At 38.8% G+C, this 16,186-nt stretch overlaps 1 protein-coding gene across 2 annotated transcripts in view; it reads left to right on the top strand.

Annotated features, from left to right (window-relative positions):
* The window catches only part of ATRNL1 (attractin like 1), a 734,504-nt gene that overhangs the window by 547,942 nt on the left and 170,376 nt on the right, over positions 1–16,186 (top strand). The window contains exon 30 of one of the 2 annotated variants that reach the window (XM_057736177.1): positions 841–850. The exons of the other annotated variant lie outside the window; for it this stretch is intronic. Coding sequence (XP_057592160.1) covers positions 841–850 — 10 coding nt within the window. The remainder of the gene's footprint in view (positions 1–840; positions 851–16,186) is intronic. 2 annotated transcript variants of the gene reach the window in all.

Raw genomic sequence — 16,186 nt, 5'->3', positions numbered from 1 at the left:
GCAATATTATGGTCAGCTAGTAGCAACTCTTTTTAACCACATTTTTTATTCTGTTGCCTTTCTGCCCTAAATGACAATTCCTGTGCATCCGTAGATATGTTTAGATAATTTGGGATATTTATGCCAAACGATGATTCATGAACCCAAGGAAGGGCTAAAGAAGGAGTTAACATATCTTTGCTTTTGGATATGGAAGGTCTGCAAGTGACTGCGTTTACATGCTTTCATTACTAATTTAAGACACACAGTGGTATATAAGTAAGCCATATACCACAGAACCTGGATATACCATCTCACCTTTATAGTTTATTTAACCAGGCTCCTTAGAGAAGTATAGTAAGCACCTCAAAAGTGTTTTTAAAGTACCCATATTAAATTTTGGATCAAAGGAATGAACAGGAAAATTAACACTGCTTTAGGTTCAATTAACATTATTTTAACCCTAGTGGTTACTGTTGTTCCAGTTCAAAGAATAATGGTGAAAAGAAGAAATGTTGAGATAATCACAATTTGTCATTTTGTTAATTATGGAAGTCACCTTGTCATAGCATCTGATTCCACTCGCCTGTTTCTTAAGTAACTAAATCTATTCTCCTTATAGAATACCAACTGTGAAATGCCTGTGCTTATCCTATAGAATGACTCTTCAGTGCTTGGAAAAGAGCAAAGGGCTGTGAAGTTGAAATTGGGAGTCTGTTGTATCCCTGATTCCACTGGTCACCCTGTTAGACCTTTTAGGAAAATCATTTTATCTCTCTGACCTCTATATTTCAATCTATAAGTTACTAATAACCCTTGGCAATGAAATGTCTTGAGTGGTGACTTTTAACATAACAGCAGTCATAAAAATGTAAGATTATAACTATATAAAAAGGTTTCTAGGATGTTACAATTGGAGCAAATGTTTTGTGACACATTGTTTTAAAAATAGGATAGTGTGGATAAGTCCTACAGAGTGCTGGCATGTTAATTGATCCAATGTATTTGTTGGAGGCAGTTTTATTAATCAGTACACAGGACTTGTCCTCTTATTAAAAAAAGGCTCCTAGTCTTAGATACTACATTTGAGGACATGAAAGTGCTTGGTGATCTGGTTGGTTTTATTCAGCATGGATTCATACTTCTCCTAAAAGTGAGCAATGAGTATAAGTGATTGTGCACATCTGAAGTCTAATGGCTCTGCAGAGGTGATGATGAACTGTTAGAGGCTCTGGATTCCCACTGCCTGCAGGATGCTAAACAGACATGTGTGCAGACACACAGACAAACGTGTGTGGGAGACATGTAGTGAAAAGATAAATGTTTTTAAAGCTCTAAATTGGACTGATAAATATTCATAGGGATAATGGAATTTAGTCATGATCTAATAAAAAGTTCATATTTAGAGACAGAGGTATAGCTTCAAGTTCTTTGGACTTACTAGGTAAATAGCAATGAAAATATTATTTAACCTCCATTCACCTCGGCAGACTTATTTTGAAAAAGAGGCCAATAATTCCTAAGTTTGTTCTGACTATTCGATATGATAATAAATGTTAAAATATGTATAAACTGCAAAGTACCTGCAAATGTAGATATTATTAAAATAACCTTTGGGTTATCTGTGAGTGTTAACATTCAAATACAGTTTTATTTAGACTCGCAGGGTAGTAACTCTTTACCTAATTCTTGTAAGTAAATTACTTGCACATAGTAAGCTGAAAGTCCTTAGCTTGGAGAGTGGTGAGAGAGAAGTATAAACTGATTTGGAATCAGACCTGTGTTGAAGACCTAACTTTGTCACTTATCTGCTTTGTGAGCTAAAGCAAGAAGTTAACTTCTCTGAACCTTAGGTTCCTTTTCTGTGAAATTAGAAAAGTACACTTTATGTAGCATTGTGAAACAAAGTAGACTCTATAACCACTACACACAGTGCCTGGCATAAAACCTTAGCTATTAAGATTGCTAAGGTTTTTATTTGTGCCTGGCATAGTCCTAGATGGTGGGGATACAAATAAGGAAAGACTCGGGTCCTGCCTTCAAATCCATAGCCCACTGTGGGGGAAATAATGCATAAAGAGTTAAGGTCAATACAGAGTGAAAAGTCCTGTGATGGAGGTACGCACAGGCTGCATAGAGCAGTGGAATCAGAGAAGACGTCTTAGAGGAAATGGTCCTAAACTCAAGTTGACAAATGAGTAAGATATGTGTCAGTTGAAAGACGGGCTCTGTATTAGGTTCCTAGGGCTACCATAACCAATTACCACAAACTGGGTGATGTAACAACAGCAGAAATGTATTCTCTCCTAATTCGGGAAGCCAGAAGAAGTGGTTCCTTCTGGAGGCTCTGTGAGAGAACCCATTTCATTCCTTTCTCCTACTTTCTGGTGGTGCCACAATTCCTTGGCATTCTTTGATTTGTAGCAATATCACTGCCTTGGTCCTCATAAGGCCTTCATCCCTGTGTGTTTTCACATGGCCTTACAAAGATACCAGTCATTGGATTTAATGAGGCCCATCCTAACGCAGTATGACCTCATCCTAACGAAACTAATTCTTTCTGCAAAGACCCTCTGTTCATAAGGTCACATTCTGAGGTTTTGGGGGAACATGAATTGGGGGGGGGCACTGTTTAACCCAGTACAGTTGCCCCCTAATGCCTCTAGATTCATGTCATTTCATGTGCAAAATGCTTTCACCCCATCTCAACATCCCTAAAAAGTCTTAACCCATTCCAGCATTAACTCTAAATCCAAATTCTCTCAAAATATTAACTGGAAAAGTTCTAAATCTCATCATCTAAATCAGGTATAGATGAGACTCTGGGTATGATCCATCCTAGAGCAAAATTCTTCTCCATCTATAGATCTGTGAAACGAGAAAACAAGCTAATTCCAAAATACAGTGGTGGGAGAGGCATAGAATAGACATACCCGTTCCCAAAGGGAGATGAAGAAATAAACAGATCATTGTTCCAAACAAGTCTGAAACCCAGCAGAGCAGATTCTACTAGATTTCAAGGTCTGAGAATAATCCTCTTTGACTCAATGTTCTGTCTTCTGGACCCACAGTCATCCTCTCTGGCCTCTGCATCTGTGGCTCTGCCCTCAGAGTCATTCTTCCTTCATTTCCTCCCATCTCTGTCCCTTTCAGTCCAAGCTGGCACTGTTTCTATTGGTATAAAATTCTCAAAACTCCTATTAGTCTCCCTCAATGTAGGGGGGAGAGCACTGTCAAACAGGAGGATCTCCATAGATCTTTCCTAAATATCTCTATCTCTATTGCTGTTTTTGCCAAGATTGGTTGACTGGATCCATGAGTCACATACCTAATTTTTTCAACAAAATGTGGTCCAGTTACAACTTTGTGTTCTCTCCAGAGCACACTTCCTCATCTTTTGCTGTCCAGATTGACTGAGAATTTTCCACATCATCAACTGCTGATTCCTTTTTGTTTATCACAGTTTGCACCTCAATTTATCTTTCCTCTCACTTTTTACTATAAGCAGCAAGGGGGAAATAGGCCATATCTTCTACACTTTGCTTGGAAATCTCCTCAGCTAATTATCCAAGTTCATGGTTTATATGTTCTACCTTCCACCCAACAGCAGGATACAATTCAGCTTAGTTTTCTGCCACTTTATAACAAAGATTACCTTCCCTCCAGCTTTCATTAACATGCTCACTAGAAGCATCTTTAATGTTCATATTTATGGCAACATTGTTAATGACAGTATATGTTATTTTCTAAGACAATACATGCTTTCTCTCCAGCTTCCCTCGCTTCTTCCTGAGCTCTCACCGGAATCACCTTTATTGTCCATATTTCTACCAACAGTCTTTTCATGGAAATCTAGGCTTTTTCTATCATGTGCTTAAAAATAATACCAGCCTCTACCCATTACCCAACATCAGAGTCACTTGCAGGCTTTTAGGTGTATGTTATAGCAGCACCTCACTTCCTGGTACCAAAATCTATATCAGTTTCCTAGGGCTGCCGTAACAGATTATCATAAGACTGGATGGCTTAAAACAAAAGGAATTTATTCTTTCACGATTCAATAGGCCAGAAGTCTGAAATCAAGATGGCGGCAGGGCCATGCTTCCTCTGAAGAATCTAGGGAAGAATCCTTCCTTGCCTCTCCTCCAGCTCTGGTGGCTTCTGGCAATCCTCAGCATTTCTGAATTTGTAGCCTCATCAGTCTCATCTCTGCCTTTGTCGTCGTGTGAACTTCTTTCCTGTGTGTCTTTATATGGCCTTCTTAGAAGGACCACCCTAATCCAATATGACCTCATCTTAACTAGTTACATCTGCAGTGATCCTCCTCCCAAATAAGAGAGCCTTCTGAGGTTCAAGATGGATACAAGTTTTAAAGGGACACTATTCAACTCAGTATGATTTCTAATAGATCCCTGATTCTCCAACATCCTCTCTTTTGGGTGGAAATATTAATATTAAGTTCCTATGATGACAATTTACTCATTTGACCTACTGTCTGCCTGAATTCTAATCCCCTGTTTCTTTTCAAACTGTGTTTCTTAAATATTAAACCTTTAAACTGACAAATGGACTGATGGCAGTGTCTTGAGAAATCTGAACACTATGTTTATCTGGAAATGGGAATTTTGCCAAGGTGAGGTCAGAAACAGTAAAACATTGTTTTTAGTTCATTGGATTAATATGTCCGTCTGCTACTGACTGTGGTTAAATAATAACCTTTATTTTTGTTCATAGTTAATTACTTGCTCAAGTTGAAAATATCAAGGGTTCTTTAAATGATTCCATGAATTGATATTTAACACATGGTCTGCCATGGTTACCTAGCCTGGGATTTGTTACTTTAACTTATCAATCAATGGCAAAGTCAATGAGTAAGTTGCTAGTGATTTTGAAAGTGTCTTTGTATTCAATAGGCTTGTACCTTGTTTGTAACTGAAGGTCATTTTTTAAGAAAAGAATGATATCCAAGACCGTAAATTCATTGTACTTTCTAAGCTCTTGAGGATGGAGATTTGCAACATCAATGTGTGGTCGAGCTTTTCCTATTCAGGCTACTCAGGCTGATGCTTAGAGCTGTAATTCTTTTCACATGATGGAGATAATTCCAAGAATATTATTCTTTACTTGATTGACTCAGAAAATGTATATCTGTGTTGTCATTTGAAACCTGTGAAGCAATATCCTTTTTTTAAAAAAAATTACTATTTTTATTGGAGTATAATTGCTTTATAATGTTACGTTAGTTTCTGCTGTACAGCAAAGTGAATCAGCTTTATTTATACATACATCGCCATATCCCCTACCTCTTGAGCCTCCCTCTGACCCCCACATCCCTCCCCGCTAGGTCATCACAGAGCACTGACTGAGCTCCCTGTGTTATACAGCAGCTTCCCACTAGCTATCTATTTTACACATGGTAGTGTATGTATGTCAATGCTACTCTCTCAGTTCATCCCACCCTCCCTTTCCCCCTGTGTCCACAAGCCCATTCTCTACATCCATGTGTGTTTTCCTTTTTTGTTTCAGGGAAGCCCGTTCTCTCACCAATACACTTACTAGCTTTTACTTGTCTTATCTTCATAGCAATCCATGTACCAGGGATATTGTATTTAGAAATTATACCTCATACTAGCTATAAGCTGGGGTGTTGTCTCTTGAAGTTCTTGATGAAAACATGCTCCAAGCACCTATTTCATTTAGGTATTGTTGTAGGCTAAAACCCTCCCCCCCTCCAAAAAAAATTCCCTGCTTTCCCCAGAACCTGTGAATGATACCTTATTTGGAAAATGGGCCTTTCATGTGATTTGGTTAAGGATCTAGAGATGAGAGAGTATCCTGAGTTATCAAGATGGGCCCTAAACACAATCGCCAGTGTTCTTGTAAGACAGAGGAAGAGAGATCTGACAACAGAAGAGAAAAAGCAGTGTTACCTCAGAGGCAGAGACTGGGGTAATGCAGACACACACGCAAGAGAGGCCTGAAACAGGAAGGGGCAAGGAACAGATTCTCCCCTAAAGTCTCTAGAGAGAATGCAGCCCTTCCAACACCTTGATTTTGGTCCAGTGAAACTGGTTTTGAAATTCTGGCCTCCAGACCTGTGACAGTATAAATTTCTGTTGCTTTAAACCATCGAATTTGGGTTATTTGTTACAACAGCTTTAGGAAACTAATATAGGCATATAACATTTTCTCTTAGAAGATGGGAGAGTCACCATACCGTACCAAAAATATACTGGATTTTTATATATATATATAATAATTATGTTTCTTAGTGGTTCTATAGAGTAATAAGCACCTCTGCTGAGTTTTGAGTAACCTCTCCCCTCTGACCTTAGGAGTAATACCTAATCTGACTATCAAAGTTAACTCTAAGCTTTCCTACAGAACTGGGAGACTATTTCAGTAATGTCTTTTAAAAAGAGGCACATCTTTCTCCACTTGAATAGTATATTTCAGATTTCCTCCTTCTGTAAACATTCATTATTCCTTTATAAAGGCTCAAGTTATGTTCAGTTTTCATTCCACATTATAAATTACAAATTAAACCAAAGCTTCCCTCCTTTATGGGTGCAAAATTGATGGTACAACTAATTGTTCTCTCAGATGACTAATTATATTTCTAGTTGCCTACTTGAAGGTCTAATTAGCCAATTGCATAGGCTTATGTTGGGGCAAGGAGATAATTGGCATTCTCAAGCAGGTAATTAGAAAAGCAATTAGTAGTGCCCACACCTAATTACAAGAATGAAAACTGTACCCACCAAAATGGTACCAGTGTCTACCGGGCAGAAAAACCAGTCTCTGGAAAGTGATAGGAGACTCAATGCACCTGGCAATATTATAATGAGAGTCTGTAAAGCAAGCCATGAACTCGACATAGGTGGATCTATATGCAGCCTTCTCTGAAGGGGCTGCCAGAGCCTTTGCACCTCCGGCAAAGGACTGCAACTTGTTTCTCTATCGATGCTGATAACCTGACAAACAAACTCGCACCTAAACTTAGATCCATGTCGGGAGCATTCCGATCTTCACAGTTCGTTCACTTCTGGGACAAACACATGGTGAAGTCCGTTCTGGGGTAGTGGTTTTTGGGGGTGTGGTGTTATCAGCATCCGCTTTTCACACATTGTAAAATAAAGGGTCCTGTGAGGTACATCATCTTGGTTTCGGTTGCTTTTCAGCTGTACCCTCCCAGCTCTTCAAGTAACAGAATTTCAGTCAAATGTTTCAGCAAGTTCACCTTTGGCAGAAAGCTCCCTGTGGTTAGCAGGTTTTATTGTTGAAATCCCCGCAGGTTTTATGCCCGATTAAGCTTGTGATTGCGCTCTTTGTTCTTTGTTACCTAGTCATAGACTAGTGACTCCATGTAAATGAGAAGGGATAGAAATAGGGAACTTTGTTTTTAATGACAGCAAGTCAAACGATTTCTCTCTCAAGTAACAAGAAAATAAAACTTGTCGAGAAAGTTGGTATTCCAAATACCTGAAAATACTAAAGCTACTGTCAGGAAAAATGCAAAAGCCTGAATCACTACCTCTCCTGACACATTTCAGAATGGCTGCACACAGCACAGATTACAGCGTGCTTGGCCGTGCTGGGGGTAATGGCACTGCCGAGCTCCGCCCACAGCACCAAGGCTTACCCCTAGAAGGGTTCAGCTGTGTGGGCTGAGCACAGATAGTTCCCTGGAAGAGCCAAAGAGGGTAAGGTCAGAGTCTCCAAAAATAGAACGAGTATGCCAGACTAAGTAAGGATTTCACTGGGAAAAGACACCTTTGTCATTTTTTCCCCTATTTTTAAATTTCTTTGCCCTGTACTCTCTTTTTCCCATCATACCTCTTGCCCCGTCTTAGTCATTTACCTCAGTCAGGACCTCCTGCCTCGCAAACCAGGGCAAAACGTCTAGGACTGTGGAAAACATTTACCTTGAAATAAAAGTCAAAACAAATGCAAATCTGCTATTACGATTGAGCAGCTTAAATGCTGCAGCACAATTGAGGATTAAAATCTGGAAAACGTATTTAAAATAAATACACAATCAAGAGGTTATCTTTTCTTTAAATTAGCAGTGATTGAAGGATATACTACAGAGGAAGGATTAAAAGCATTAATTGCAGGGCAAATAAAGCATAAGCAGACTTTGCTTAAAATGTAGTTTAAAACAGTATTATTAGCCAGAGAATGAAGATATTTTCATGCCATTAAACTTATTTTTTTTTTTGGCTTGCATTTTCCCAAAACACATTTTATTTGTGTGTTTGCACATATTTTTATATTTTGCAAATCATTTTTGGGACCATAGAATTTGTGGTCTGAGATATCATCTACTGAGAGCAGGACAATCTGACCAGTAGTCATCCAGCCTCTACCTAACGGCCAACCCAGTGACTCCCAAAGCAGCCTTTTTAGTTTCCAAAAAAAAAAAAAAATACAAAATAATTCTCTCACTGTTTGAAGGAGCTTCCTTATTTACATTGACTCCCTCATTGTAACTTGCGCCCACTGGTCCTGTCCTATTTCTGTTCCCCAAAGTTGCCCCAGAAAGGATCTGACCCTAACGCAGTGACAGCCTTTCAGATACCAGAAGGCCCATGTGCTAAATTTTTCCTCCTCATCCCGAGTCCCTCTGCAGGACTTCCTTTTCCTATTATATTTTCAGCTGTCTGTTCTTAAACAACGGCAAAACAATCGCTTAATTAAACTTATAGTCCACCAGAGGTACGCTCTTCAAATTGGGGTGAGGGTAGAAAGAAGGGGGCAAACGAAATGCTCTGCCTCATTTAGCTGTAAAAACTTGTAGCTTGACTTTAAAAAAATTTCTTAACTGAATATGTTGGTTTCAGAGAGACCTAGCCTGGATATGTTTTTAAAACGTCCAGGCTTAAGGTAATATTTCATTTGCTTTTCTACCTATATCCTCTATCTTCTACTACTTTATTTTAATAAGCTTAAAGTAGAAGAAAATTAAAAGGCATCTATTTGCTTTGAGTGTCTCACCTCACATATATTTCATGCTTCATGTAGAAATGGCATTAGTATTTAAAAAAAGGCACGTTAGGGAGTTCTGAGCAAACACATTTTCTCTCATTCTGCCACCTCCCCACCAAATGCAGTTTCTGTGTGAAGTACACAAAGCAACCCAGAGGAGTTTAGAGACATGAATGAAAGCTAAGAATCTGTCAGGCAACTACTAGTAACCATGGCAACTTTAAGAAAAATATATTATGACATGTTCCTGTCTCAGGGCCCTTTAACTTCCGGTTACTTCTTCCTGGGAGTCTTCCCCCCCCACCCCCCCCACCCCGAGATCCACATAGCTTAATCCCTCACCCGCTTCCAGTCTTTGCTCAGATGTCACCCTTTCAGTGAGGCCTTGCCAAGTCCGCATACTTAAAGTTGTATTTTCCCCTTCCCCACATCCACGCACTCTTAGTCACCTCCCCTCCCTGCCTCACTTTTCTCCATAACACCCATCAGCATCTTACAAGTGCTTTTCCTCAATTTGTTTGTAAAAGATATCATTCATACAGGAGAGTATATAAAACATGTATGTACACTTTAGAGCAAACACCTGGGTAGACAAACACCTGTGTAGCCACAACCCAGGATAAGAAATACAAATCTCCCCTGTGTTCTTCCCAGAGGTGAGCACTCTCTCCGCTTTTCTGATAATCATTCCCTTACATTTGTTTATTGTTTTATCAGCTACGTATGCATACATTGATAATAACACATAATTTACTTATTTATTATAGTTAAAACAGTAGACCAAGATATCTGGCATTCATTGTACAAATGAACTTCTAGACCTATTCTAGAGCACCCCAAAATCCATTCTTAGTCCAGCCAACTTGCCTCTTCCCTCACCAGTTGTCTCAGCTATATCTATTCTACCCACAGTCTCCCACCTCCTCCTAAGTCTGATTCCCTAACTTGCCATTTATTCAATCTCTGATATTTACCCTTGTTGGATTATCAGATTTTTTCCAAGTTCTCCTAACAGGACAGTCTTCACTGTTGACTTAGGTCAAAATCAACTGACCAAGGTAATCTAATTTTACTGAAAATTATTCACCCCTCAAAGAGCCAAAGTACCTATGGGGCAAATGGCAGGTATTTCTTTTACTTCCTTAATTCCCAAGACAAACTTCACTAGTTCTAGAGTTTCTGATATTTGCTACCCATTCTCGTAGCACGGAAGCTCAGGCTTGTGTTGACGGCCAAATTCCGTTCTCTGGTCCAGTCCTCAGAGTGACTTTGCTTTGCTGAGGGTTGTCGCAAGAACAAGTCACCATTTCCATTTCAATTTATTCCAAAGATCCTAGCAAGCATACTGCTTCACAGATGATCTCATTTTGTTTTGATAGTGTGCCCAGTCATTTCATATACAATCAAAATGTGTAATCAGAGGTTATGCAAATGAAACTTTTTCATCATTGGGACCTTTGCCTATTTGCAAGTGTCCTTCATCCTCATCTAGTTGAAGTTAACTATTATTCTCTTCTACAGAGTTTCAGTTGAACAATATCCACCTTTCTTTTGTACACTGTGGAGTCCAGAGAACCGTGTTTTTATGTTGTCAGAATTAGGTATATCATTCATCCATAATCTGAGTTCTACAGTAGCTGCAATCATTGTGTCACTGGCCCCTGAAATGAATTTTTAGATTCAGCAATCACTACACTATCAATACATGTTAGGTGTAGCATCTAAATCTTCTGTTCGGAATATTGTCATTTTACCTATCCAAACCAGTGTGCAGTAAGGGTAACAGTATATATCTAAATTAACTTCCCTTGTAGCATTTATTAGTGTTTTACCTTTTCTCTACATTGGCTGCATTTTAGTAGAAACAAAAGTTGTGGAGTATAGATTATCTGTACTTAGTCTAGGAATTCCTTTGGTAAAGGAGAAATACTAAAAGTTCTATTAGGAAAAAAAATGTAATTTTTTGGCTTAGTTCTCTTCTTCAATAGTGGTAGTATTTTTGCATTTCTTTCTTCACTCAAAGAACAGATTTTCAAGTGTTGGTTGAGATTATTATATCCTTTGCTTAATAAATTGAAGTTCAAATAGGCTAAAACACACCAAAAAACTGTACTTCAAAAAATATAATTGAAGTATCTATTTTCAGTTTGAGAAATTTATTTTATAATAAAAGTCATTCTTTCTACAGATAGTACCTATTTTCTGTGGCATATTAAACCAGTTCTTGGAGAAATTTATCATTGCTAAACATTTAAAAATAACTAGTGTTTGGAAAAATACAATTCTATAAGTGATTGTATCCATATAAATACTAAAATTTTAAGGAGATACTTTAAAGTGAAGGCTTAAACATTTTTTAACCATTATCACAAAATAGTAATTTGATCATTTTTGAGGGTTGTGATTGAATTGCTCTTGAAAAGAAGGTCTCGCTGACAGTCTTAAATAAAAATCAAATGTGGTTTATAAAAAAGATAATTTATGGTTATGCATAATCTGTGCTCATTCTACTTTTTTATCATAAGGTTATGTCAGGAGAAATCCCTTCTTTTATATGTTTGTCCCCAGCTCAATCATATAATAAAGTTATCCTGCATTTGAAGAATTTTGTTTAGTCTGTCATCATAGAAATTGATGGTAGGTTGCCAGTGTGGCAAAGGTTGTAAGTTCCACCATGCTGATTATTGTCATCTATGTTAAATTGACCTCAACACTTTCCAAAACATATTGATATAATAGTAGCTCACCATCCATATTTTATTAGAGCACAATAAAGATAATACTACTACCATGGATTTTATAAAATAACTTTCCAGAAAGGGAAAGTTTCATTTATTGTAATACAAGATGCTTGAGGACCACCTTTTAAAAAAATGAAAATACAGAAAGTAGCAGATGGGAAACACCCATAAAGGTGCCAGTCATAGACAGCTGTAATATCAATCAGTTGGCAGTTCATTCATTCATCAAATAGTTATTGACTACCTCCGATGTGCCACCACATCTTGAACCAGTAGAAAATGAGATGTTTTTAAAATAAAATTAATAAGGATGGAAATGAGGACTGACTGCTAATGGGTGTGGGATTTTGGCGTGAGGTGATTAAAATGTTCTAAGATTGGATTGCAGTGATGGTTGCACACCTTTGAATATAATAAAAACTGAACTACATACATGCATGCACTTTAAATGGGTGGATGTTATGGTATGTGAATCCTATTTTAATAAAGCTATTTAGAAATAAAGCTTTGTCGATGGAAGACAAAAGCATCATAATGAGATTATAATATTGGCTTTGAGCCACTGTTGACCAACTAGGCAAGTGTACGTCAAACAGTTTATGAAGCAGTCCTGGAGAAGGTAGACCATGTGGATTTAGGATTAGTTGTCACTCTACTGTGGATGTGCAAGGACACTCAGGCTTAGTAATACATTATGCTTTTTTTTTTAAACAACCACAGATTTACAGAAAATCTACGTTAACTTTTTTCTTGTACCATTTGAGAGTAAGTTGCTACCTGAAACCCCCTTATCTCCCAATACTTCTGTGTATATTTCCTAAATATAAGAACATTCCTCTCCGTAAGTACAATATAGCCATCAAAATGGAGAAATTAACATTACTATACTATTGCCATCTACTCCTCAAGCCCCATTCAAATTTCATCAGTTGTCTCAGTCATTTACAGCAAAATTAGAGCAAAAAAATCCAGTTTAGACCCGTGCATTGCATTTAGTCTTTCTTCGTCTGGAATAGTTTCTCAGTCTTCCTTTGACTTTTATGAGCTTGACACTTTTGAAGAATTATTTTGTAATGGATTTAGGATATTCTTCAATTTCGCTTTTTCCACATTTCCTCATGACTACATTCAGGTAATATAATCTTTAGCAGCAATATTACAGAAGCGATCCTGTGTTCCTCTCATTGCATCCTACTAAGATGTGTGCCATTTCAGTTTGTCCCGTTACTGATGATGTTCACTTTAATCATTTGTTTAAGGTGATGTCTGCAGGACTTCTCCAATCTAAAGTTACTCTTTTTCTTTATGTACATAAGTATTATTTGGAAGGTATGTTGAAACTACATAAATTTTACATTCTCCATCAAATTTTCAATTAATTATTTACTTATTTATATAACAGTTTTTCTTTTTTTAGTCACTGAACAGTAATTAATTATTATTAATATTTCGATGCTCAAATTGTTCAAGATCTGGGCATTGAGAGCCTCTTTAAGATGGCTTCTGTGTCCTTTGGCTAAGTCTCCATATTCTTTGAGCACTTCCTTGCTTTCTGGCACAAGATGTTCCAGTCTCATCTTATTCTTCCACAGTCATTTCTTCAAGAAGTCCTGGTTGATTTTGATGAGAATGGTATGTAGACGTCAAGATTTGGCATGAGGCATTCTCTTGCTATTTGAGGTGTTGCCACTCCCAGGCCTCTTGGTGGAGAGAACTAGAAAATATGTGCATGTGTGTATACATTTACATATGTATTTATTTCTCTGTCTATATATTGAAAATCACGAGTTTATGCTAATAGCTGTAATTTCAACCCAGTATCACAGGGTTCACTTTTCCCTTTTCCATATTTATAACTCCTTTCCCTAACCAGTTGATGAACCTGGTTTCCATTACCCTTAATATATTTACTTAAAAAAATAAGAGATCCCCTTTTATGTAACCAGTCTCCATCTTAGCTGTCATCCCCTCCCCAGTGCCGAATCCCTTTTCCTCCTACTCAGTCTCCAGCACCCTGTGCTGGGCTGGTCCCTGTCCCCCATGGACGCCCTCCTCACCCTGCCAAGCCTCTCCCGCTGCACGCCAGACCACGCCTGCATCTGGACTCCCTTCTCACTCCACCTGTACGCCAGGTCTCCAAATCTCCAACCCCTATAGAGGATCCCTTCTTACCCCACCCGGCTCTGAATCACCACATTTGGCCACACCCTCCCCACTCTGCTGGGGCTCTGACCCCTCACCCTTGGCTGCTCTATACAGATGCCTTCACTGCTCAGCTTGGGACAGCTTTGCACTAGACCACCGGGGCTGTGACACCCCGCTTTGGCACCCTGTGACTTCCCTTTCTCCCCTGGTATGGACCCCTCCCTCACTCTGCCCCACCTAATGACTGTAGGACTGAATTATTCAGAAAGGGAAGGGAAGGGACGCAAAAGGGAAGGGGTACAGGTCACGTGATACTTCCATGTCTTCCTCACCGACTAGACTGAAGTCTGTGGGGAAAGGGACCACATTTTTTACAACTTTTATTTCTCACCTCTTAACAAAGCCTGTGACACACAGAGATAGTTCCTCAATAAATGCTTGCCAGATTAACCTTAACCAAGTTGAAAGCTGAGAACTTACCTAATTCCAGGCTTTCGCTGTTACCAATGATCTCATTAAAATCTTCTGGGCACCATTATATAGAGAGGAAAGGGAACCTTAAGCAGTTTTGCCAGTTGTAATCCAAAGACAGTATTTCTGGAAGAGTACAACAAAATGAACTTATTTTTTCACAGGACTGAGCCTTCTATATACAATTTGTGATAATTTGAACCAAATTTATGATTTATTTTGAAGTCATAAATTTAATGACCACAATGTTAGTTAGATGCACAGCTTTTATTCTTATTTAGTAGCAAAAATCATAGGTGATCAGAATTATGCATTATTTCCTCAATTTTCATAGCACAGATAAGTGGATTAGCTTCTATATGTGCTCAATCTTAATAGCTCATCCAAGAAACATAATACATTGAAAGAAAATTAAAGTACTGATGTTTGGAATTAAGCAATACATAAGAATACAAAAAAAAAAAAAAGAGGGTTTATTCTGAAATATAAGGCCTTGACTTTTAGTTCCTGTCAAGCTTTTATTTGTGTCATTCCTGGGAAACTTGTTCATTCATTCAAAATGTAATTATTGAACAACTAAGGGCCACCCACATAATTTGCAGGGAAGAATGAATTTCCAATGCAAAATGAAAATGCAGGGCCCCCTTGTTCAGCAAGTGGAAAAAAGATACTCTTAAAAGCACTAAAATATAACTTTTTCCTTTCTTGGTCTCTATCTTGACCTGTGTGGTGTTTTTGTGTGCTATTTAGTTTTAGCCTTCCGCAGGCCCTGGGATACTCGCCAGACAAGTGTGGATCTTTACAGGCACCTGGATGTGCACCTGGGGCAAGAGGCAGTGGGGACTGCAGGCACACATGGCCCCGTCACGTGGGGTTTCTCCTCCTGCCAGTGGCTGGACTGATGTGGGGATACAGCAGGGAACAGTACAGACACAATTTTCGTCTCTGCATCAGAAAACTTACATTGCAGCAGATGACACAATAAAAACCGTGTGTGTGTGTGTGTGTGTGTGTGTGGTATCCATTAGATAGTGATAAGTCTCATGACTCTAAACAGAACAGGAAAAAGGGGGTTGCTCAATGTAGGGGGTAGAGCAGGGTTGCAGTTTAAAATAGGGAGGTGAGGAAAGCCTTCACTAAGGTGACACACAAGCAAAGACCCGAGTGAGGGAGGCGGCCTTCTGGATATCTGGGGCTAGAATGTTGCGGGCAGAGGCCAGAGCAAATGCAAACTCTCTTCAGTAAATGGCTCAAAGATTTCACTTCAGGAAGTCTGTTTTTCTCAGAGTCAGCTTTGACATCTCCCCCTCATTCTCTCCTTTCTTCCACATCATTGATCTTGTTTCTGGAATCTATTCCGTCTTCTCCTTTCTCAATTTACTTCTCCCAGTTAAGATTCCTGCCATCTCTCCCCTATTACCGGAGGCTTCTAACCCCCTGCTTCAAATCTCTCTGCCCCCTTCCCCTTTTGCTGCCCATCTTCCTTACACAGCTGACCGTGTTCTCTCACTCAGAAAACCAGTCATGTGGCTTTCACACATCCAACCAAATTACGGAAGTGTTAGACCACCGTTATTCCCAAAATGCTGTAAGAAGATTTGCCACGTGTGCTAACCGAACTGATTAATTCTTATTATAGAGCATCGCCTGTAGATTTACACGTCCCTGCCTTTTCTCCTTCTGGAATAACTTCTTTCAGTCTCACAACTATTGAAAACTTACTCATAATTCTAATCTCACTTCCAGTGCCACCTTCTCCCTGAAATGTTTCCTGGTCCAAACAGTTATAACCAACTACTGACCTGGCTTCATTTTTATTTAAATCTCTCTCTGCCCACTAGACAATAAGCTTTCCTTAAGTC

The sequence above is a fragment of the Hippopotamus amphibius genome, chromosome 5 (assembly GCF_030028045.1).
Source record: "Hippopotamus amphibius kiboko isolate mHipAmp2 chromosome 5, mHipAmp2.hap2, whole genome shotgun sequence".
Classification (NCBI taxonomy): domain Eukaryota; kingdom Metazoa; phylum Chordata; class Mammalia; order Artiodactyla; family Hippopotamidae; genus Hippopotamus; species Hippopotamus amphibius.
This window is presented reverse-complemented; position numbering and strand designations above follow the sequence as displayed.